Genomic DNA, 26,178 nt, shown 5'->3' with positions numbered 1-26,178 from the left:
TTGGGCCATATTTATTTAATTAAAACTAATCCCAGCTACTTAAATATCAAATTATCCAATAAAACTAAAGTAATAATTCAAAACAATTCAAACATAACCTAAAGTAAAAGATCTCGCCGCTCGCCGGCCGGCCCCGGTTGTCAAATGTACCCGCACATGCCCATTTAAGCAATTTTTAAACGTTATTTAGAAATAGCGCTTGGTGTAATTGATCCGCAAATTCCGTCAGGCGGTAACGTTATTAGCGGGTGTTGCGTTAAAAATTGACTCGCGCATATCGTAACAATGATAAGGTACGCGTAAATACTGCATGACGCTATTCTGTTTTCCGATATCTCTCTAATAATTGTGCCGGTTCAGGCGCTGTGCACAATTTTAGAGGCCATAAGTGGGCGTGCTATGTGCGCAAACTAGTAACCTAACTAGTGCCCGATTCCGAAAATTGGAACCACGAAAAACTATAAAAAAAACAAAGTTTATAATCTGTGGTGATACTAACATGAAATTCCATATTTTCCGCTCACTAGATTATTAGAGCACAATAGATTTTATGCGCCTCCGTAGCTTGATATGACAAAAAACATTTTTTCGAAGTCAGCTTCGGAAAAATATTTTTTTTCTCAAAAAGTATGCGCGGTAAAATAAGCGTAAATTTAAAGAAACCGTTTTTATAGCAAGCAATAATAGCATTTTTAGCAATCCTAGTACCGGAATGTCTACGATATGGCAACCACTGATAAAACGATTCTATGCAGGCATTCTATGTGGACAACCTCACGGTTGACTGCACCCGACTTTTTCACGGGTGAAAGTATGACCGCAGTATAAAAGCTCGGTAGTTTTAGGAATTAGTTTAGTTTACACATGATAACGATCAGTGATCCTTCTGACCGAAACGTTGTGTTAATCAACATAAATAAAGACAATGGAAGTCCGAAATTCTTTAATCTTCAAAGATGAGACTGTTTAAAAAGGAGAACTTAAAAAAAACTTAAACTTATTTTGTTTACGAATACTTACTCGTTGTATTTGTCCATGTACTGTTGTAGTTTCTTTTGGACTAAGATGATCTCGTTGTCTTCTTCAGTTTTCTTTTCATTTCCACTGGTTCTATTTGAAAAAACAAAATATTAATTTCTTAAATTATCTTCTTTGGAAGTAGAAGGCATTACTTATACACACTTTGGAAATAAAATATATTCTTGGACTGACATTTATATTAAATCATTGACAAAGTTGCCTTTGCTCGTGGTACCAAATACGAGCATTAACCCGGTCTAGGGAGCCTAGAGACTTCTTCTCTGAACCCAACTAGATAATACCCAGCAGGCGCGTCCAAGTCGCGGGAGTGGGCTCGATCCGAGGATCGTTCTGTTGGGGACCCAGTATTGCGGGGTATAACGCTTTACTCGTACCCAGGGATACGGGCGAAGAGCACACCGGCAGTGAAGGCGGAAAAAAGTAACTTCGGTACGGCGGATCTGACTAAGTGGCAACCTTTCCTTTTGGGGTTAATACAAAGGAAATATAGCATAGGGCAGCAATTACGTCATTACTAGGTCAAGGCTGGGAAGAAACCTCTGGAAAACTTTCTCAGGCTTAATTCCAGATAGTCACAAGCGGCAATCACTTATTGATTTAACCGGCTGTGATTCTGCGGTGCAGAAAGCAAAAGGTAAACTACTGCACTATATTTCCCAAGGCAAACTCCATGATGTGAGAAACCACGGCCCCGAGAGTCCCCAGCGTCCCTTGAATGGGACAGGGCACAGTGTTTCGTGTATAACAAGCTAGGTGGACAAACTGTTTTACGGTTTGTTGCGGTAGTATTGCAAAACTAAAAAACAAGTCAATTTATATTTACTGGGAGACTTTTTTAAAGGTCTCTTCATTTTTAATCTTTTGACACCTTATTTATTAAAATCGGATTGTTTTTTACAAAGTTATATAATTTTAAACTTTAAAATTAAAAGAATTATAATTTACATTGTATGTATTTATGCCTCGTACTTAGTGATGATGAATCTGATGTCCCTGATGAGCAAAATATGTCCCTTCGTAAATATAAATTGATGTGTTTTTTTTTGTTAAATTGAATTTAAGGTATTTTAAAAGTCATTCTGGGTGGCTAGTTCTAGACTTAGAATCGACAAGATAAGCCAACGCTTCCTCACCATTTAATTGTCTAGATGGTTCTAGAAAACTGGATTTTTTAAAAATGCTAACTTTTTCTGAACAGTTACCAATTTCCCTAAGCACATTCGCAACGTTCCTTTGGCCTGTTGTAGCCGTTATCAGTTTACTAACACTTCGCGACTGAACGAGGTCTTCTAAGCGACATTTCTTAGTCTTAAAAGATGATTCATTGAGGCTTTTCCGATGTCTTCCTTAAGAATTAGCTTCTTGTGTTAAGGTATTCAGCAGTGGTTTATTAGTAGATACTCGGAACTGTATGGTATCGGTATCCAACCAGCATCTATTTTTTGTCAGGAAGCGTTCTTTTGACCTTCCTGCAGCCGTTCATCTATCTGATACTTTAGCGGAATAATTGGCTATCTTAAGCTTAATTTCTCTTAAGGACTCATCGGAGATCTCACTTAAATTAAACTTAGTTTTCAGAAACTCAAATAAATGAGAGTTTCGCTCATCTTTTGAGTGTTTTATCCATTCTTCAAAAAACTCACATTTGGAGAGAGAAAGAAGTTGTTCTGAAAAAAAAATAGAGTGTGCAAGTTGTAAAATACATAGTTTTATCGGTAACTATTTTAGCTAAGACATATATAAAATTTAGCCTGGGTACACACGGATGCAGGTTTTTCCTGGACTTTTAATGTGATTGAATTGGTAGGAAACAAGCAGTAAACTATTAACTATATTTAAGTATTAACTATATTTCAATAATTTCTTTCATAATATTTAAAATACCTGGGATGTAAATTATTAGGCGAAATTATAGTACTTACCCTCAAAAATGATGTCCATTTTTAAAAATTGCAAAATATCACTGGGTATCGTAGGGCCGTATTATCAAAATTAACAATAAAATGCCACTATTTAATTTATCAGTTGCAGGTATCACTTCACCCGGCTTGTCAACCCCACCACTCATCGCGATTTATTATCAGGCTTAAACCGGTTTTGAAACCGATATACTGAATCATTTGTTTACGTATTGCAATTATTATTTATTAAATATTTGAATATGAATTTTGTCCACCTAGCTTGGCCAAATTAAACACCGTGAGGGGTGCGAAGAATCCCCGGGTGGAAATCAAATAATAAATCATTAATAAAAAGTATTGCTACATGGAATGCGAAAACCTTATACCAGCTTGGCAAACTAAAAAACGTACAACTAGAAATGAGCCTCCTACGTCTGCAGAAGAAGTATCACCAGGAGTAACCGGAGAATTTGGGCACGGAGAAAGGAATGAAAGGGGTAACAGACTAATAGAGTTCTGCCAAGAGGAAAACTTAGTTATTACCAACACCCTGTTCAAACAGCCAAAAAGACGCCTCTATACTTGGACATCGCCCCGTGACGGTCATAGATATACAATAAGAAACCAGATAGACTATATCATCATAAATGAATGATTTCGAAACTCGTATAAATGTACAAAAACCTACCTAGTATTGCTTCAAAAATACACCTGAAACTAAAACGAATAAAAATATCACTCATCAATTAATGTCCAACAGCTAAAATGCGTTGAAACTAAAAACAAATTCACACAAATCATGAACTACAACGTACGAGAGAACATCACTCAAACATCTAATGTTTTAACCATAGAAGAACGATGGGACAACATAAAGAATGGCATCACTAATACAGCAACACAAACTCTAATTCACAGCAACAACAAAAAACAACAATGGATGACGGATGAAATAACTGAGCTAATGAAAGAGAGAAGAAACAATTTATTACACATTTTCCATAAAAAATTAATTTATATTGTAATATACTTTCTCTAATAAAAAAAATTTCAACTTATTTCTAAAAACATTTATATTCTTACTTAATTTAAATTTAGTTGGTAAGCAATTAAACAATCTTAATCCTAAACACTGCGGTGAATTTAACATTACATTAGTACGACATGGTATTTGATAAAATTTATGTATATAATATATACATCAAGCCAAAAACAATAAAGCAAGTGGACTAGATCAAATATATAGTGAATGGCTAAATTTGTTAAACAATGAAAACATAAATGAACTTACTGTGTTGTTTAATCAGGTATACGAAACTGGTCATATTCCAGCAGACTGGCTAAAAAATGTTCAGAATGTAGACTTATCAGTCTAATGAGTCATGTCCTCAAGCTACTTCTACACATTCTCAAAAAACAATTAGCAACAAGTGCGAGGAAGCTCTGAGTTCAGAGCAATTTAGTTTCAGAAGATGCATGAGAACCAGGGAAGCATTATTTACGATGCAAAAAGGTGTTGGGAAGTAAGAAGACCAGTATACCTATGCTTTATTGATTTTGAAAAAGTCTTCGATCGTGTCCAGCACAATAAGCTAATATCAAGTCTGCAGAACATCCAGCTAGATGACAAAGATATTAGGCTGATTTCGCATTTGTATTGGAACCAAACAGCTACTATTGCCCTAGGCCTATTAATATTAAACGGGGCGTGAGACCAGGGACTCCCTCCCACCCTCTTCAACTTTTTTTCAGAAAACATATTTAGAGAATCCCTAAGTGGCCAAAAGGAATTGTAATAGGATAAATAGTCAATAATATCAGATATGCCGACGATACCGTAATTATAGCAGAACATCTCGTAGATCTACAAGAATTAGTAAACCGAGTCAATGAAGCTTGTAAGAATTGGGGGCTATCTATTAATATAAATAAAACTAAATATATGGTTGTGAGTAAAGTAGATGTCGGCGGGACCTCTTTATTTTTTAATGAAGAAACGTTGGAGAGAGTGGCGAAGTTTAAATACCTAGGCTGTTGGATTAATCAAGATATCGATCCTTCATACGAAATCAGATGTCGCATAGAACAAGCAAGAAATGCATTTCAGAACTTTAAGTCGCTGCTGTTAAATAGTTCACTAAACATCAAAATACGGGAGAAGTTTACAAAGTGTTATGTGTGGTCGATTCTTTTGTATGGATGTGAGACGTGGACACTTAATAAAGAAACGATAAATAAAATCGAAGCATTTGAAATGTGGACATACAGAAGAATGCTTATAATATCTTGGGACGACCAGAATCAGAAATGAAGAAGTTCTTCAAGCACGACAGACTACTTAACGTAAGAGGCTTTCGTGGTTGAGGAACTTGCGGCAATGGACAGGCTTGGGCGCGGATGAATTACTCCATGTAGCGCAAGATCGAGAGCGATACAGAGATATTGTTAACATGGCAGTCGTCAACGTTCACTAGGAACATGACACTTGAAGAAGAAGATTGACAAAGAAGAGCATAATCACAATTCTATATAACAGAACAAAAAAAATATAGTACACGGTGTCTCATATAAGTAACATGAAGTAAATGAGAGATTTACTTCATGTCATCTGTCCCAGAGAGATCTTCCCCTCGGAGATGCAAGACCTTGTCGTTGGTGGTAAAGCTCCTGGTCAGGTGCTGGGGAAAATCCCCCCTAGAGCTTGGCTTGGTCTAACAAGCATCTCACTCATCGTCTTGTCCCTGGCTGTAGTGTCGTGGCCAGGAAATTGCACCAAGACATATAACGATGCCGGACGGGGCTACCCCTGTCCGTCATACCAGGCACCTCTACTGACTGTGGTCATGTCTCGCGGGTAGAGGGTGTGGGGGTCTTGGCTTAACCGCCTGCACCAAGAGGAGACAACCTCACCAAAAACCTAAATCCTACGATAGCGGGACCAGGTCAAAGGGATGCGTGGCTAGATGGAGGACTAGCCATTACTGGCCTCAACCTTGGGGCATCAGGGGGCACCTCATTGTATTTACCCCTTACTTCTACATGCGGGGCTCTGTAGAAGTGGACCGACTATCCCTAGCGACTCGTGGGAATACTATGAGATCTAGTATTAAAAACAACACCGATGAAGCTGCGGGGAAGCCCCCTCGCGACGCTGGGAACATTACAAATGAAAGTTCCAAGGGTCGAAATCCAAAGGAAACTACTAGAGGGGCGGCTGACACTTGCTTGGATCATCCTCCACAAGCGACACACAAGCTAACACCTTCTCCAGCAATGGTCGGGAGCCTACCTCTAGACCCAATAAGCGACACAAGCTACCGTTTCGTCTACACGGCCTGTGTCAACCAGGCGGGCTAGAGAGTAGGTCTTAGTGGAGCAGAAGCACGGAGACACGACGGACTTGCTCCAGAGAAAGCAAAAGCGAAAACACCCCTCCGGAAAGGAGAGACTAAAGAAACCAAAAAACAATCTGACTCATCTCCTCCAAAGAGCAAGAGAGGGAGCGAGAACCTCTCACCTCTTCTCCGGCAGGGAGAGAAAAAAGCCAGGATGGAAAGCCGTCCAACACCGGGAGGCAAGCAGGGACGTATCACCAGCTTTGTCGCTATTGCTGGACAAGTGATGCCAAAGGATTTCCCAGAGGTTGCTCTGACCACCGACCAGCAAACGTCTCTAGAAGAGGCTATACTGGACGAAGCAGTGGCGATAGGATCGCAACACAACGATCTACAAAATGTGGGTCAGCTGCGTTTTGCGGGGATACACTTTCGGGTGGGCTGATCCTCACAGATTGTGTATCTCAAGAATCGGCGAATTGGTTGGTGGAAATAGCACCTAAGCTTAAAAATTGGCAAGAGCCGGAACTGGTTGCAGTGAAGGGAGAAAACATCCCTAAAGGGGCGGCCATCGCGGTCTTTCTGCCGAGGAGCAAGGGGAAAGGCTGCTGAACCTTATCCAGGGTTCGAACTTTAATGTAAGGACATTGAGTTGGCAAGTCATCAACTCGAGGAAGGAGGGTCATGGTCAGGCCCTCACAATAGCAAATGACCTCAAATCCAAGGAGGCAATAGAGAAAGAGGGACATATCCTCTATTATAGATATGGGACAACACCGGTATCAGGTCTAAGGAGAGACCAAGTTAAAGAAGTGGAAAAAATAGAGACAGATCCTCCAGCCTCCACCTCACGGGTTCCTCAGCCGGAGGCAAGCTCCTCGACTGTGAAGGGCGGCACGGAGGGCCAAACTCCAACCGTGGAAAGGTGTGTACCCTCGGAGGAAAAACTGTTGGCTGAGGAGGATGGGAAATACCCTGTCCCCTCTACAACAGGGGTTTGATGGGTTATATACCATGTGATGACTCAAGGAAGGGGGGCACAATAGAGCTTTAAGGTGATTAACCCCCCCCCTCTTACTCATTCTACATTGTACAAATGAGATATGGACGTTGCCACGGCGACGGGACAGCGACGTTACGGTGTGAATTTTTTAGTGTGAATATGTTTATTGTTGGCCATTTAAGAATATTTACCGTGGTGGCAGGCAACTAGCCGGCGCGCGGCGGCTCGACGTAACGGTGGCGGGACGTTATAATGAAAATCGCCCCTTATACGTACCCTTTATGAACTGTAATCCTGTGCACATTCAGACTATTCTGAACAACAAATTTGGCGCAGCATGTGGGGCATTCGTGGCGCTTCTTATATGCCACTTTGGAATTTAATAGGACGTGGTTTAGACAATGTTCGCTAAAGCTGTCCTTATTATCTGTAGTGTAGTTACATTTCACGCATCCATAGTTAATTACGTTGATTGGTTGACCTCGCCTAGTTAAATAAAATTATTAGTTTGACAGGTTAGGATCAGTCTTATACAGGGTTGGCATGATTTAAATCAAATAATTTTTTTATTTTAATCATGTGATTTAAATCGAAAAAATCAACTTTTTTAAAGCTTTATAATAAATCGAAAAATAACTGTAGAAGTTGTAAAAATGTGTCCTAGAAAACTATAAAAAATCCCAGACAGATATACCCTATATCACCTACGACCGTACAATATATAATCCAGGTCAAATTTTTATACTAATAATAATTTTACCTGGAATAACCATGTTTTCTCCTAAGGTGACGACTTAAGTATATTTTTGAAAGATATATATTGCCACAGTGCAAACAACGAGCGGTCGGTCGATCTTCCCATGGCAAGTGAATGTTCTCGTGTTGGCTTATATAGGCCTTATATCGTGTTTGGAAACTACATGTAGAACATCTATAGATCTTTGTTTGCGATTCCTTCGGCCTAAATAACGAAAATAATACTTTAAATATAGTCTTGTATGTATACAGGGCGTCTTCGATATGCCTTCGTTAGCCGAAAAAGAAATGAATGTTTTATGCAATGGCTGCAGAACGAGTTAAGGCTCCATCGTACAGCACTTAAAACGTAAGGGGAAATCAAATCAGCCTTTTTATGAATTTGCCCATTAAGCTGCGAATCTTCCCAGTTCTTTCAATCAACGCTAGTATTCAAAAAGTAGTATTAGTTTATTTTGTACTTAATACAGGGTGGTCCGATTTGTATTTGGAAATTTCAACAGCATGTTCTGCAGAAAAAAAATCATTAAAAAATTTGTATAAATGTATGTCCTAAAGTGCTGAGTTTCGGCGATACAGGGCGTAGAAGTTTCACTTTTATTTCGATTTTTTCAAATAATTTCTGAAGTAACGTCGATATTTGGATGAAAATTTGTGTCTGGGTGTTTTTTGACATGAGAAATTTGATTTAGATGTCAGGATGACTCCTACTTGTAGAAGGCGCTACCTACATATTTTTACCTGGTTTGAAGACTAATAACTTTTCGTCTCTACCTGTATAAAACTACTGAGTAAAAAAATATACATTTACATATACTCTCATCATTGACATCAGTTAAATATGTTGACTTATTAGTTATTAGACTGAAATCATAAATTTGAAATGTTTTTGTGTCAAAAAGTCAAAAGAAACTGTTTTATCATCATTTTTTCGAAGAAAAATAGTTATAAGTAAAAAATAAAAGTTCCCAAATTTATCATTTAAGTCAAATAAAAGCAAAACTCAACATGTTTATTTTTGTCAATGATGACATGTATTGAATATTTGCATTCTAAATATCTCGAGAACGGTTGTACTTAGCGATTTTACCAAGAGACCTTTTTTAAAAAGTAAAAAAAAAAACGTCGTAAATGTACTCAGTAGTTTTATACAGATATGGACGAAAAGTTATTACTGTTCAAACGAGTTAAAAATATGTAGGTGACTCCCTCTACCAGTAGGAGTCTGTCAGTATGACTCCTACTGGTAGAGGGTCAAATCAAAATCAAATTTCTCATGTCAAAAACTCCCAGATATCAATTTTCATCCAAATATTGACGTTACATCAGAAATTATTTGAAAAAAATCAAAATAAAAATAAAACTTCTACACCCTGTATCTCCGAAACTAAGCACTTTAGGACATATATTTATACGAACTTTTTTACTTATGTTTATCTGCAGAATATGGTGCCGAAGTTTCCGGAATACAGTTCGGACCACCCTGTAAAACAGAGTTCTTCAAACATAACCCTATGTACCCCTATTATAATTTAAGGTAGGTTTCGCTAACGCGTTTAAACGATTCGACTGGCGACTACGATCTTTCGCAGTCGCTATACAGGGTGGTCCGAACTATATTCCGGAAACTTCGGCAACATATTCTGCAGATAAAAATTAGTAAAACAGTACGTATAAATGTATATCTTAAAATGCTTAGTTTCGGAGATACAGGGTGTAAAAGTTTAATTTGTATTTCGTTTTTTTTCTAAATAATTTCCTAAGTAACGTCAATATTTGGATAAAAATTGGTGTCTGGGAGTTTTTTGACATGAGAAATTTGATTTTGATGTCAATATGACTCCTATTTGTAGGGGGCACCACCTAGATGTGTTTTAACTGCTTTGAAGAATAATAACTTTTCGTCCGTGCCTGTATAAAACGATTGTGTCAAAAAAAACATACATTTTCGTAACTTTTTACGTAAAAAATGTCTCTTGGTAAAAATCGCTACGAGCAACCGTTCTCAGATATTTCGAATAGAAATAGTCAATACATGTCATTATTGACAAAAAAATAAACACTTTGAGTAGATAATTATTTGACTGAAATAATAAATTTGAAAAATTTTTATTTTTTTAAATTAATCATAAATTTTTCTGCGGAAAAATGGCGATAAAACAGTTTCTGTTAAACTTTTGGCACAAAAATATTTCAGATTTATGATTTCAGCCTAATAACTATTTAGTCAACATGTTTAATTTATGTCAATAATGACAGGTATTGATAAGTTCGATTCCAAATATTTCGAAACCCATTACTCACAGCAATTTTTGCTAAGAGACCTCTTTTACGTAAAAAATGTCGTAAATGTATATTTTTTTATTCAATAGTTTTATACAGGTACGGACGAAAAATTATTACTCTTCAAAACAGTTAAAACACATGTAGGTGGCGCCTCCTACAAATAGGAGTCATATTGACCTCAAAACCAAATTTCTCATATCAAAAAACTCCCAGACACTCCACATCCATGTATTGACGTTACTTCAGAAATTATTTGGAAAAAATCGAAATAAAAATGAAATTTCTACACCCTGTATATCCGAAACTAAGCATTTTAGGACATACGTTTTTTATATTCACTTTCTTACTTATTTTTATCTGCAGAATATGCTGCCGAAGTTTCCGGAATACAGTTTGGAACACCCTGTATAAGATGTGGTTTCGCTGCCCGCGTCTCGATCTGCGAACTCTTCCCAATCTACTCCAACTGACTTCAGAAAAACTATACATATTTATTTTTCTTTGCCGGAAGTAATTGCCGAGTTTCCAACCAACACTCAACGACGAATAACCCCCCATCAAGACAATACATAATAACTATAATTAATATATTTCACTGTTTGATTCTATCTCTTTAAATTGATTAAAATTGTTATTGTGCCGAAATTAAGAGTAACTTCGGCACTTTCTTTGGCGGCGCCTTTATCGGAGTCGGTTGTACAAAGGTCTTAAGAGTCTCACTACTTCCAACTGACTTCGGAAATCCTATACCAATCAGCATTTGATACTGCAAAGGAATTGTTGCTACATGGCTTGCTCTTGAGACACAATGTCACCACCATCTTTTTGGAAACACTTCGAGAACGGATAACTTTCATCGGTTTTGGTTCATCTCGGAACACCCAATGCTTTGTTACAAACACACAAGATTGACCAATGACTAAAGAATATAAAAACATGTAACGCCCGCGCCCCTATACGGGCTGCAGCAGAATTTGTGACCTTAAGCGGCCCATACATTATCAAACAAATTGCGCAACAAAGCGATGCGCAACGTTGCGTTGCACAACTGATTCAGCGGTCCATACATTATCAAACAAGTTGCGCAACAAAGCGATGCGCAACGTTCCGTTGCACAACTACATCACCCATGCACTTAGTAAAATTTTGATCAAACTTTTTATTAAAAGTTGTGCATTGTTTGAGAAACAATCATGTCCTCAATTGCCATTGCATCAATTATTATCGTATATACCCTAGATAATGTCAATGATACCAAAAAACGAAAAAGATAACAAAAAATAGGCTACTTGCACATACTTTAATTTTCACCTGAAAACTACTTAAAGACCTTTATAAATACAACACGCAGCACCCCCACGATATTATTTCCAAAAAGAATTGCAAATTATTTCATAATTTCGATTATAAACTTCACCGGGGACCTTTAAATTTGACGTCACACGAAAACGTTACACCATTGGTTGTGACGTAACGAGGTACGATTCCGGCAGTTTACCACAAGCGGATAAAGTCTGCCGTTCTACTGAAATATTCGGAAATTTTAGCAACAAAAAACCAAAGAACCACTTATCAAAACTCACGCGTGTAACTAAGTATACTCAAAATCACGAAAAAAAAGGTTCAAATAAAAAAAAATAACCTGAACAGCCCAGTTTGGTCTAAGCAACTGAGTAGACAGCAGTCTTTATTAGCTAAATAATTTTACTGCCATTTTACCAAAGCCTATACATTTTACGTTGTTCATAGGTACTATTAGTAATATTACACAAATTTTAATGTCTTTATTGCTTTCAAGTTATCCTTATATATAAGTAATTAGACATATTGTTCGATATACATATATAAAATTTGATTAATACATAATAAAACGAATAAAACCATATAATTTACTTAAAAAATTTATAGCCAGTAAAAAGTGGGAGTAAAAATAAAATGGTAACACTATACACTATGTAAATATTTTGAGAAAATATAAACATTTATTATTAATATAATTAAAAAAACTGTTTTTTGTCAACTTATTAGGGCGTTGTGTATTCACTAAACCACAGGGAATAGTTATAGTATAGTCTAATTGAAAAATCAAATTAATGTGGATGTAAGCGTAATATTTTAACACTTCAAACTCTTAAACGCCTTATAACTCTTTCGATATGAATTCATAGACTTTTGATATAGCTTCTACGACGCCTATCCTATAAAGGATTTCTTCTAGGATTTCTTGTTTTATGGATAAATCAGATTTTGAAGTACTGGCTTCACACAAAACATCTTTAATACTTTGACTTGCCCTCTTTATAGCACCCATTCGTACAGTTTGAGGATAACTTTGTTTAGTATTTTGGTGAAAAGCAAAAATTTATGGGGAACTACATCTTTTTCATTCGTTTTTGAGCATACACCATTTTCGATTCCATATAATTTGTCATATTTTGCTCCAACTAGAAAAAAAGTGCTATTTATAAACTCCATAAAAATAAAAGTGAGGTTAGTTCAACACTTATTCCTTATTTTCCTATTGTTTTATATTTGTATTTCTCAACTAACTTAAAAAATAAATTTGTAATTTAACTATGATTTTCAAATTTAAATAAATACTTACATTAAATTGTTTTCAAAGGTAGATATATGGATTTTTGAAGAACTTAAGGCTGGCGTCTTATTTTCTAGAGCCAGATTTTTCGCTGTTTCTCTTCGATATGCTAATGTTAAATGTTTTTCCAGGAGTGGAAAGTGTCGTACTTTTGCAACCTGGTACCATACAGTATCGATAAATCATTTTACATTCGAAAATTAGTAAAAAACCTCGTCGTCTGAATCGTAACTGAATAGAATTTCAAAACAAAATACTACCTCGTGACGTCACTATCGTAAGGCGAACCGTACCGTTGCACAACCCATGGACTTAGTAAAATTTAGATCAAACTTTTTATTAAAAGTTGTGCATTGTTTGAGAAACAATCATTTCCTCAATTGCCATTGCGTCAATTATTATCGTATATACCCAAGATGATGTCGATGATACCAAAAAATGAAAATGAGAACAAAGAATTTGGATGAGAGAACTAAAATATTGTACAACGTAGCGCAACACACACATACACTACACAACGCGTTGCGCAAACAGTCCTGTTGCACAAAAGAATTCAAACATTCTTGAAACTCATCAAACAATTGCGCAACGCATCAAACACTACCATACATTGGCAACTCGTTGCGCAACAGCCTGTGTTGCGCAATTTGTCTGATAGTGTATGGGCCGCTTTAGAGGCTATTCTTTCGATGGTAAACAATGAGTCATCATTTGGTCACCAGCGACAATTTAAGCGATTTTTAATAGTTTGTGTGTAGTAAACTTTGTATAAACTTTATTACAATGGTGATTAGTTGTTCAGCTTTCAAGTGTAAAAGCAGCAGCGATAAGAAAGAGCCAGGAGTTACGTTTCATAGGTAAATAAACAGTCTACTCCAACTTTTTAGCGTTTTCTTATTGAATTCCCGATAATTATTTTTCAATTTCAATTAACATCTATACGTACTTGATATGTGCTATACGTCGATACTAGTTTTGTTAACACTTTAATACGTTTTTTTCGTAATTAATTAGTATGATACACCATAGGCGATAGGCGTAGTCAAAACAATTATCAAAAAATATAAATATTGCTTCAAACAGCTAGGTTAAGGAAAATATGTGCCACGGCACTGTTTGGTGACATCGGCATCGGCACAATTTGCTCTCGGGTGTTATTTGTCCTTGGATTCTTTAGTCATCGAGATTGACGTATATTTTCCATATTTTCGGGTTCATAAATATACAAACAGGGAAATAACCTCATAACCACCAGCCGTCCATGGAAATAACTTGATAAATCCATTTAATCGCCCCGTCATACTTAGGCATAAAATTTTTTAATAAGATTATTTCTAAACTTGTGCCAACTTTGGATCAGGACAAGGGTGCATAAAAAAAAGGGTAATGGGGGTTAATTACCCCTCCCTTCTTCTTCTTCTTCGGGTTCCATCTCCTAATGGAGGTTGGAAATCATCATGGCAATTCTAACTTTGTTAACGGCTGCTCTGAATAACTGGTTTGAAGTCAATCCAAACCATTCTCTCAAATTCTTGAGCCATGATGTTCTTCTTCTTCCTTGGCTCCTTCTGCCCTTTATCTTTCCTTTTATTATGTTCTGCAGCAGAGCATATTTAGGTCCTCTCATTATGTGTCCAAAGTACTCAAGTTTCCTCTTTTTAAGGGTGTTAATCACCTCTTCGTCCTTCTGAATTCTGCGTCGCAGTTCTACATATGTAACCTTGTCAGTCCATGCAATCCTCAGCATAAGCCGATAACACAATCTTTCCAATGCCTCAAGCTTATCCATTTCGGCCTTTTTAAGTGTCCAAGCCTCTGAACCATAGAGTAGAGTTGCAAATATGTAACCCCTTAGCATTCTTAATCTAAGCTTTAAGGTGATGTCTCCACTGCACAGACATTTTTTGGGTTTTACAAAGGATGCTCTGGCTATTTCTATTCGAGCTTTTATTTCTGCTACCTCTCCCATGTTGTATAAATAAACTTGCCATAAAAGAAATTAATAAAGCCAATCAAAATACCGTATGATCGAAAAAAAACGGCGTCCAGTTGGCTGGGAAATGACAATCGCTGACATTTCCCATATAATTTTACATATAAAATGACAGCGATCTTCATTTCATAGCCATCGCTGACGCCGTTTTTATTCGACCATACGGTATAAATTTCAGACCAATCCAAGTTTATCTTTTTCCGCAGTCACAATATCTTTCGGCAAAAATTTAATGTAAATCTAGTACTCTATTTAAATATTACCACTACCCCTTGCAGACTCAATCTCTAGATGCGCCACTGGATCAGGATAATTATAAAAACAAATTGCAAAGATTCTTATTAGATAATGTATTTTAATTAGTAAATGAACCTGAATGTCCTGACTAGTCTTATGAGTTGTATAAGTGTATATTTTTATATCTGTTTGTATAGTCCAAGAATGAATAAAGATTATGATTACTAATTGCGAATTTTTTTTGTTAATTTGTGGAGTAATTCTTTTTTGTTTCTAGTTCCCGAGAGAGTCTGGTCTGAAGCACAGCCAGTATTTTAATTAATGCTTCACAGCGTGGTTGTCATTATATCAAACAGTGGATTTTCTGGAGACTCTGGTAATATAACTGTAGGTTCCCTAAAGTACCCACATGTCATACTGCCTCATATCTGAGTGTATTTTGAAAACATTTTATTAAATTTTTCTGGTAATTAGTAAAACATAATCATTACAAGTATAGTAGTCGTCACATCATTAAGTTCCAAAGCGTTTTCTCGCTCTCTAAAAAATTAGTGAAATTTTCTCCTGTAAAAAAATTCCCCTCCGCCCTTCATATTTATGTAAGTTATAAAAAAAAATTTATTTGATTAATCTGACTACACTTTTACGTGAACATAATGATATACACAAAAAAACACTTTATAGAAATATACTTACACTTCTAACTTATGGGCAGATGCTACTACCCTGTTTTGGACATGTTTATTATTGTCTTCTGTTTTGGTAAGGTCAACAATAGATTTGATCATATAATGTTTTTAGTGTCTTGTACTGGCCGGTTAAATGATGCCCAAATCGTATGTTAAAAATACCATTTGGGCAAAAAGATTTAATTGTCTATTGTTTTTCATGTGTTGTTCTGGCCAATTAAAAGATGCCCAAATTGTATTTTTAATCATATCTCAATTTTTACAAATGGAACGAGGGTGGTTCATTAGCAATTTGGAAAAAGCATTTTTCTGCGAATAATTTGGTACCACACACTTCGTATTTCGAGTCAAATTGTCGTTATGAATCGCATGTTGCAATTTCAAATAAACCATATTCGAAAATGTCAAAATTGACATATGATATGTCATTCTATTCAGAGTGTCATTTTCTATCGCATAAAGTAACAAAATACTGAGGGTGCCATTTAAAAATCAAAAGTTGTAGTCATTTCCGGTGAAACAGGAAGTTACCGAAAACTATTGAATACGCCAATTAATCCTAATTTATGTCATATACTAACATACCAAATCTCGACTTTTTATCTGAAAAAATAAATAATTACAGGGGCGAGACGCACCCTGTATATCAAGCATTATATACCGGATACTTCTCAAAAGTGGCTCGCTCACCACCTATAACTTTTTTATTTTTTCAGATAAATAAACGAGATTTGGTACTTTGGTATATGACATAAATCGGGATTGAATTGACGTATTCAATTGTTTTCGGTCACTTCCTGTTTCACCGGAGATGACTACAACTTCTGATTTTTAAATAGCATCCTCGGTATTTTTTACTTTATTCAGTAGAAAATGGCACTCTGAATAGAATGACATATCTTGACATTTTTGACATTTTCAATTAAAAAAATAGCATTTTAAATTTGAATTTATATAATTTATTATATGATTTCACAAATCAAGGTACCAACAGGGTATGTTCAAAACGTTGGTAGTCGACCCGTATTTTTCCTTAAATGTTTTGTTACGCGTAGTGTGGTCTATCGACAGATGTTGAGTCCCAAATATTTGTATGTATAATATCTGTTTGACTGAGTGGTTTGATTTTTCGTCTTGCCACTTTCTTTTATTAATATACAGGGTGAGTCTTGCAAGTGCGAATATTTTCAGGGTTGGTAGATCTCGATAAAAAAAACATATTTTCTCTTCACCAATCAGAGCGCCGTCGAACCATCGTATCAACCGATAACGCATGAAAATCAAGCTTTACTTTCTTAAAAATATTTATAAGTAAAACTCAAAAGAGGACTTTTTCAATACGTTAGAGAACAGCATGATCAAAAAGAGGACTGTTCTCTGGACTGCTTGAATTGGATTTTGTAAAAGTGTGAATTCTGTACCAAAACAGACTTTTGTCAGCGATCTATTTAGGTATACCTAAATAAAATATACTGACAAATGGTGGGTGAATACTGTGAAATAACTAACTAAATAATAGTTGGTTTCATTAGTAATGTTTTATTCAAGTTTATTTTGTGTGTAAAAACTCCTGAAGGGGGTGAAGTCTCACTAAGTGAAGCATCTAGTACATGTTATTAAACCAAACAATTTTTTTTTATTTGCGTGGCATGTGAAGCATGCCACATAAGTTAATATTTACTAATTATACAAAATACAACATTTAGAAAAATATACTTACTTAGGATCTGATGATACTGCATTTATATTCTCTTCTGAAATATTATTTTCTTGTTTAACATGTTCCATACTTATTGATTCAATATTAAAAGCAGTATTTTTCGATCTGTAACATTAAATTTCACAGTATATTCACCACATGTGTAAAACTACAGCTGGTTTTAATTAGGATAAAAAAAACTTTTTAGATACTTTCAAATTGACTCTAAATAATACAGGGTGGCTCACCTCATTTGCCTCGGTTAATTATACGAAAACGGAAAGATGTAAAAGCCAAATATTTTATGTGGGAAGGCAATGTGCATAATTTAAAATTATTTTCAAATGTACAGGGTGTGTCAGAACCAAGATCCATACCAAAGTTCTATTTTTTCTAATGGAACACCCTGTATTTTATTTCTTTTTTGGATTCTTCGGCCTGAAATAAGGCATTTATTATGAGGGTTTACTATGTTTAAAACCTTTGGTTTTTGAGATATTTATAGATATTTAAATATGCATGGTATTGTAACGTTTTTAGTTCGTTACATGTCTTTCATATATAATATATGATGTCTGGCGTATCATCACCGGATTCCGTATCGCTGAGGCCTGATAATTTACTTGACGCGCCTGGCGTAATTTTTACGTTCTCTAGTCAGCAACCCTGTTATCGTTTCACTGCTTCTGTGGAGGGCTGTCAAGATCGTTTCAGGGTGCAGCCACACTATCCTAAAAACAGCGTATCGGCGTAACGGCGTAATGACCTTGAATAGATTTCCAGTAATTCTATTGGCTGAAACATTCATCTGTCAGAAATTTTATCTGTCAAATTCATCTGTCAAAAATTTCAGCCAATAGAATTACTGGAAATCGATTCAAGGTCGTTACGCCGTTACGCCGATACGCCGTTTTTAGGATAGTGTGGCTGCACCCTCAAGGCGCCTCTCTGCGCTTTAACCTCACTTTTGGTCACCCTGCTTTTAGAAATGGTAATTTAAATCTTGCTGCAAAATCTGAATCAGCTGCCATTTCGAAGCTACAGGTAAAGATGAGATATTATCTTTATTAGATTCGTTATTATTATTGAATATTTTTAGGGTAGAGTTTTGGATTGACCCACCTTAACACGTATTTGTATTTTGCTGGCACATTGGTGTTCTTTTGCATTTGTCCTCCAGAATGTTACATGGAAGAAAGGACAGTTTCTTTGTTTATTATTGAGCCCTCGGAAGTAATTCGAGGTAGGTTTATTTTGCTTATTAGACCATGTTTGGTTTTAAACAAGAGTTTCGTATTTTTAGGGTCCAAGGTATGGGCAGGTGTCCCATATATATGTAATGATTCCAAGGTTATGGTTCAAGTTACGGACTGTATCTTATGGTTGGATGTCCAAGGTACGGGCATTATCCAAGGTCCTAGTAGTATCTAAGGTACGGGTAGTGTTCCCATGTATAGTCTTCCTATGGACAGGTGTCTGATGGACGAGTGTCTACTGTACGGATAGTTTATCCTATGTACAGAGTGCCCCAGCGTGGACGTGGCATAGGCCCCATGCTGCTTTATTCCTGTTTTTAAGCCTAGTCGATAGTTACGGCTGTATTGGTTCATGGTGTCCTCATCCTAGCCCCTTTTGTTGCATTGGCCGAGAGACAGTACAGAGATACGAGTCCCACCTCACACTGTTACTATTTGAAGCAGGATTGCCTCAAGAACAATCAGCTAAGTTTAGATTTAAGTTCTGGTTTTTATGTGTTACATTTTCAGTCTTAAAAAAATAACATACATCTTATCGTACAGACTTTACGTCTTGTTATAGTATTACATATCTTGTTATAGTATTACTTTTATATATATATATATATATATATATATATATATATATATATATATATATATATATATATATATATATATATATATATATATATATATATATATATATATATATATATATATATATATATATATATCGATTGCGTGATTTTAAAGATGAATAACCGAACAGATTCTAGAATCTACGCTTGAAACATCTCAGGTTTAATATCGTATAAAATATAACAAATTAATTAAAGTAATGCTATCTTTCATATATTTTCTATAACTTTACATGTATTGTATTTTATTATAGTCGTTTTCATAGAACATATTTCGTACTATTTTTTTAACATAACTTTCTTTGACATAACCACTATAGTTGTTAGAATTTCACAATGTCAATTGTGAAATTCTAAAAAAAAGTCCAAAGACCATCATGAATAAATATAGTCATTAGTTTTAAGTAATATACAACTGTGTTTTCTTTCTCTGTACATGCCTGGTGCCCAATATCTATTTTTTTTTGTTTATTGTTATTAATTAGTTTTCCTTCCACTGAAATATTTTATCCACGACTGCTCTCCGATGAAAAGCTGCCGTTCGCAGTGGTAGTGGTTGAAAAAACGCTATAGTATTATAAAAAAGTTTGTCAACACCTTGTACATTACTTTTCAGAATTAATTCTTGTGCTAAGTTTCAAGCCAGAGAAATAAACTTTAATAAAAAATTTGATTGTTTCCTTAAATGTATACAGGGGTATCAAAAATTACCTATTGGTCTATTATAAATATTTATTTTACATAAAAACTTCGTTATTTCAAATACAACAACACTATGTATTTTTTTCAATAAGTCGAAGCAGATTTAAATGCTCTTTCAAACTATATTAGGGTTTCCTATACCCAAATACGTTTTAATTAAAATATAGTGCGGCCTCCCCACAAGAGCAATGAGAGAATTTATGTCCCAGTATTGAAGGACAGAAGATCGAGTTTGACATAAGTCCATCCTTGTTCAGTAGATGGATGTAATGCACATGCGCCGAAATGCTACTTTTCTATTGGCCGAATGGTGTCGAGATGGGTTATCGATTTATTTTTGGACGCGTCGTCGGCGTTTTGTTTTCAGTTTGGACTTGGGCAGTCGCCATTAGTGTTTTCTCTAACTTTCTGTGTTTTCCACGTGTACTGTGTTTTCGTTTGTATTTTAATCTTTGTGCGTTTATTGACAATTTTGTGATTTAGTTTTAAAGACTTTTGCTGTAGTTTAATTAATAGAACAATGCGAATGGGCTACTGCTTTTTGTGTGGTAGAAGCCAACTAACCAAATTAATAATAGAAATTTTTCTCGATGTTCGTTTGTTTCATGAAAGCAAAATCAGAAATGAAAGGGATGTTAATATAAGACAAAAATATACGAAACTAATTTTATTCAAAAATCAATAATTGTTAAAAGCATTATATTTAGTCTTACTATTTTAAAATAAAAATGACATTATAATGTAAAGACTAAAAATAGAGACTACATAAGGCTAATTATAATGCTTACACAGTTCACACAAACTGTCTTATTGTAAATTATTATTGTTTTTTTTTCATAATATAAAAGAGTATTTACAATGCAACAATGTAAATAATTATATTTTTTGTATCTAGCTTGATTTATGTATAAACTTAATATGTACATACTTTTAGTTATATTTGTTTAATAAAAAATATGTTAATAATAAAGAATTACTTTTGTTTCATTTTAAACCAGGACTGATGTTGATATTGATCATAAATACATGGGCAGTAAAAGAAACAATAGACAGTAAAAAATGTACTGTTATACTTTGTTTTGCTGCAATTTTTAAGTCGAGTGAAATAGATATGCAATTTGTAATACTAAGTTCTTAAGACAGTTCCTTAATTGAGGTTTTACTAAATTATTTTTTGAATTTTAAAAAAAGTGAAATAGATATGCAATTTGTACTACGAAGTTTTTAAGACAATTTCTTAATAATTGTGGTTTTACTAAATTATTTTTTGAATTTAAAAAAAAAATATCGTACCTGTCACTTTTTTTCATTCGTTTTATTTAATAATAATTGTCTAACACAACAAAGTCTACTTAGAACGATATGATATAAATATAAATGAGTTCATTAAAAAATGGTCTGATTAAAATTAGTACCTAAATAAGCAAAAATTATCCCCTCATAAAACAAGAAATTAAGGAGTTCAGTAAAAGGATTGCAACTATATATTTTATTCAGTAAATTTTCATAATAGTAAGTATAAAAGCACAATCTCTAAAACGACAATATGAATAATGTATATTAAGATTTAACTCGAGTTTCAGTGAAAAAACTATATTGATATTAAAATATTTTAATACCTTCAGAATACTAATTACATACCATAAAATAGGAGTTTTTACGATGCGGGAAGCCTATCTAGAAAAAGAATTTTAGAAATCAGCAATGGGATTCTGTAAGCTCTGTAGCAAGAAATTTCCTATCGAGCCTATGCTATTTGTATACGATTGATGAGTCACTAGACAGGGAAATGTTTACAGAATCGCACTGCAGATACCTATTACGCTACTAGGAGCCCCCCATTGTGAGACAGATATAAAATAATTTTTATATACCTATTCCATAGCCTATTTTTTTAAATGTCTGTAATATTTATAATAAACTTATTTTAACGAGTAGAAGTATTGCACCAGCATCAAAATTAACACTACTTGTAAAAAACTGTTGCTCCTTGAGTTTGTAATAGATATAAACAAAATAAACATTCGAAAATAACTAAATCGAAGATATCTGAAAACTTTTGGTTGAAAAAGTGTTTTGCCATAACATGTTGGATACGATTAAAATATCTCAATTGATAAATATGCGCATAATGTTACATTATCAAATTATTTGATTTCAGAATATTTAACAAAAACTTCCAATTTTTCGAAAGATTTAATTCAATTATTAGAACGTCTTTAACCTCAACTTAAAATAAATAAAACCAAAACAAAACATATCATATGATTTGGAACTGTCCAATCAAAGTGCTTACAGATCGAGCAAGCGCAGAAAACCTCCTCCCGAACAAGGATAGACTTATGTGGGAAATGCATTGACATTCTATAGCCATCCTTCAACATCGGGACAGGAATTTAAGCGGTACTCTCCGTATATTTTATTAAAACGTATTTGCCTATACCTATCTGGCTCAGATTTTGAATAAAAAACAATTTTTCAATAAAATTATAATCAAGATGGCTGGTGTCGCCATGGCAATTTTCTAGTGACACTTAGTAGCTATTTTCAAAATCGACATTAGTTTATGGACTTTATTTAAATTTATAACAGTTTATTTTTATTTAATTTACCTACAATAAGATTAATAAGTAAGTATTTATTATTTTATTAAGAAAAATGAAGCAGTATCTGCTGGCGGAAGGAATGAATATGTTACGAGTAATTTTATTTTGTGAGGACACACAAACATTTTGTGAGGATACACATTTTGTGTGGCCTGAAGGGTTTATGCTCAAAGATATCCAAATAGAAATTTTCTTGACAAGCGTTCCTTTGAAAAAAATATTTTTTTTCTATTTCGCAGAGCTGATAGTGTGGTATATGAAAAACCTATTAGGCAGAAACCTGTCGTTGGAAGTGAAGAAAATTAATTTGCCTTAGTTGGTCCTTTTATAGAAAATCCAATAATCTACAAGTCAGAACTACTTCTTAATTTTTCTTGATAAAATAATAAATACTTACTTACTAAAGTATTGTAGGTAAATTAAATGAAAGTAAATTTTTGTTATAAATTGTTATAGATTTAAATAAACTCCATAAACTAATGTCGATTTTGAAAATAGCTACTAAATGTCACTAGCAAATTTCCATGGTGACACCAGCCACCTTGAATGCCATTTTATTGAAAAATCGCTTTTTATTCAAAATCTGAGCCAGATAGGTATAGGAAACTCTAATATAGTTTGAAAGAATATTTAAATCTGCTTCGACTTATTTTAAAATATACACAGTGTTGTATTTGAAATAACAAAGTTTTTATGTAAAATAAATATTTAAAATAGACCAGCAATTTTTGATACCCCTGTATACATTTAAGGAAGCAATAATTTTTTTTAGTAAAGTTTATTTCTCTGTCTTCAAAGTTAACACAAGAATTAACTCTGAAAAGTAATGTACAAGGTGTTGACAAACTTTTTTTATTAGAGCATGCATATTTAAATATCTTTAAATATCTCAAAAACAAAAGCATTTAAACATATTAAACCCTTATAATAAAATGCCTTATTTCATGCCGAAGAATCCAAAAATGAAATCAAATACCATAAGTTGTGTACCATAAGTGTTCCATAATAAAAAATATAACTTTGGTATGGACACACCCACACTTGGTTCTGACACACCCTGTACATTTGAAAATAATTTTAAATTATGCACATTCTACATACCTCTCTACATCTACCCATAAAAAATTTTGTTTCTACATCTTTCCGTTATAATCAACCGAGGCGAATGAGGTGCGCCTAAAAAGTGGCTGACCCCTATAACTTTTTTTTATTTTTCAGATACAAAATTAAGCTTTGGTAGATATGTTAGTATGTGACATAAATTAGGACTGATGGACGTATGTTATATGTTTGTTTATAAACACCATATAATGATTATATGTTTGTTTATAAACACCAGCATAAATATAAACTAATTTCTGAAGTCCATAATTTCAATACAAGAACTAATCATAAATTTTATCAAATACCATGTCGTACTAATGTAATGTTAAATCACCGCAGTGTTTAGGATTAAGAATGTTTAATTGCTTACCAACTGAATTTAAAATAAGTAAGAATATAAATGTTTTTAGAAATAAGTTGAAAAATTTTTTATTAGAAAAAGTATATTACAACATAAATGAATTTTTTATGGAAAATGTATAATAAATTGTTAAAATCAAACGAAGAAAAAAGAAAGATATTATTTGTATCAGTATTTTTTCGTTTTCACATAGATGCATAGGTAAAAGGTTTATTATTGTATTTGTTTTGACTATTCTATCACAATTTTATATTGTAATTTAGAAATAAAGTTTATTATTATTATGTAATTCTTTTTCTCGGAACAGGTCCGGTGCGGTTTAGCTGACTAACTGAAAAAGCTTTTGGCTCCTCCCAGCTAGTTCAAGAATTTTCGGACGATGTGACAAGTCTGCAACAATACAGCTCGTTGTCCTACTTTTGCAATTGAGCATGGTAAATTAATCTTTTTAGATTTTTTTGGAATTCTGTGCTGATAATTCCCTCCACCGAAATTACGAACGGTAAGATCTTTATGGTCTTAAGATTCCACACGTTTTTTAAATCATATGATAAATTTTCGTATTTTGTTATTTTATCTGTTTCCGTCTGTTTTATCCTGCAGGATAATGGTACTGCTATGTCAATTATAATGCCCGTTTTATTGATCTTATCGATAAAAATGTCGGGTCTATTGTGGTCCACTGTTCGATCGGTTATAATTGCTCTGTCCCAATATAAAACAGCATCCCTAGATTCCAGGACGGGTTGCGGGGAGTACTTGTAGTAGGGAGGTGATGTTTTGCTCAAGAGTTCTGATTTTATGGCAAGTTGTTGATGAATAATTTTGGCAAGTTGATTATGACGTCCAAGATACGCATTATCTGCTAAGGTAGAGCAACCAGACGTGATATGTTCTATTGTCTCCCCTCTCATAGAGCATTTTCTACATACATCAACTACGTCTTGTTTTAAAATGTTCTTTTCATAGTTTCTGGTCCTCATAACTCCGTCCTGGATGGCCATCATGAAACCCTCGGTCTCAGGAAACAATTTTCCGTCTTTAAGCCAGGCCAATGACGAATGAAGGTCGATCCCCTCAGACTGAAGCGACTTTGGATATCTGCCATGCAGAGCGCCCTTTTTCCATCCTGCAACACGCTCCTCTATCGAGATGGGTTTGTCAATCCGGTTACGGCAACTTAAATTGAGAGGAGTGTAACCTTTATCCTGAGCCACGATTAGCATCATTATTGCACAGTTGGAGGACATAAATCGCTGCCTCATGCCATTTTCCTGTTTTAGGCATAGATCTTTTATGTTTAGCAGGCCTCTCCCACCCATCCTACGAGGAACATACAGCCTATATACAGATGAGTTTGTATGCAGATTTCTAAATTTTGTTAATTGTCTACGGGTAAGGCGATCGAGATCTTCAAGGTCGGTATTTGACCCCTTGACCACTCCAAAGGAATAAGTTAACACCAGTATTGCCCAAGCGTTTATAGCTTTGATCAGGTTATGTCCAGATAATTTTGTATTTAAGAGCTTCATTAGCCTGGTGTTATATTTCTCACGAATCTCCCTTTTAATTGTTGTGTGATCAATTGTTGAATTTTGGGCTAGTCCCAGGTATCGGTAAGTATCTTTTGGCGCAAGCTGCTTAATGTTACATATGACTTGTTGCCGATCTTCAATTTTACCCCTTTTGATGTTGACAGTAGCACATTTGTCAAAGCCAAAGGACATATGTATGTCCCTGCTGAAGACTTGAACAGTTTCTATTAAATCGTTGAGTTTACTCGGTGTTTCCCCATACAGCTTCAGGTCGTCCATGTACAATAGATGGTTCAGTCTCTTTCCGTTTCCTTGGTCGATCTTGTAACGGGCGGTTGTGTGGTTAAGCAGTGTTGACATAGGGTTCATTGCCAGACAAAACCAGAGTGGTGAAAGTGAATCCCCCTGGAAAATGCCCCTTTTGATTCGTACTGTACCGATATGTCGGCTTGGCAGCT

General features: G+C 34.7%; 2 protein-coding genes across 3 annotated transcripts in view; both read right to left on the bottom strand.

Moving 5' to 3' along the window:
* LOC115876110 (zinc finger protein 761-like) overlaps window positions 1-26,178 on the bottom strand; it is a 43,932-nt gene that overhangs the window by 10,550 nt on the left and 7,204 nt on the right. The window contains exons 2-5 of one of the 2 annotated variants that reach the window (XM_030891806.1): window positions 17,558-17,662; window positions 8,041-8,241; window positions 7,557-7,766; window positions 1,021-1,110 (exon numbers count right to left, since the gene is read on the bottom strand). In XM_030891806.1, the coding sequence (XP_030747666.1) occupies window positions 1,021-1,110; window positions 7,557-7,766; window positions 8,041-8,241; window positions 17,558-17,625 (569 nt within the window). In that variant the 5' untranslated portion in view covers window positions 17,626-17,662. The remainder of the gene's footprint in view (window positions 1-1,020; window positions 1,111-7,556; window positions 7,767-8,040; window positions 8,242-17,557; window positions 17,663-26,178) is intronic. The other variant, XM_030891810.1, reaches the window with a different exon arrangement.
* Window positions 24,599-26,089, bottom strand: LOC115875843. Its single transcript, XM_030891375.1, has one exon. The coding sequence runs from the start codon at window positions 26,087-26,089 to the stop codon at window positions 24,599-24,601; it is 1,491 nt and encodes a 496-aa protein (XP_030747235.1).

This window comes from Sitophilus oryzae, unplaced genomic scaffold (assembly GCF_002938485.1).
Source record: "Sitophilus oryzae breed Bouriz unplaced genomic scaffold, Soryzae_2.0 scaffold_1058_pilon_pilon, whole genome shotgun sequence".
In the NCBI taxonomy this organism is placed as follows: Eukaryota; Metazoa; Arthropoda; class Insecta; order Coleoptera; family Curculionidae; genus Sitophilus; species Sitophilus oryzae.
Note: the sequence above shows the minus strand (reverse complement) of the source record. Positions and strands in the feature narration are given on the sequence as shown.

Bases quoted from the DNA above. Each gene is read 5' to 3' on its own strand.
- LOC115875843 (XM_030891375.1), bottom strand. From the start codon at position 26,089: ATGAACCCTATGTCAACACTGCTTAACCACACAACCGCCCGTTACAAG.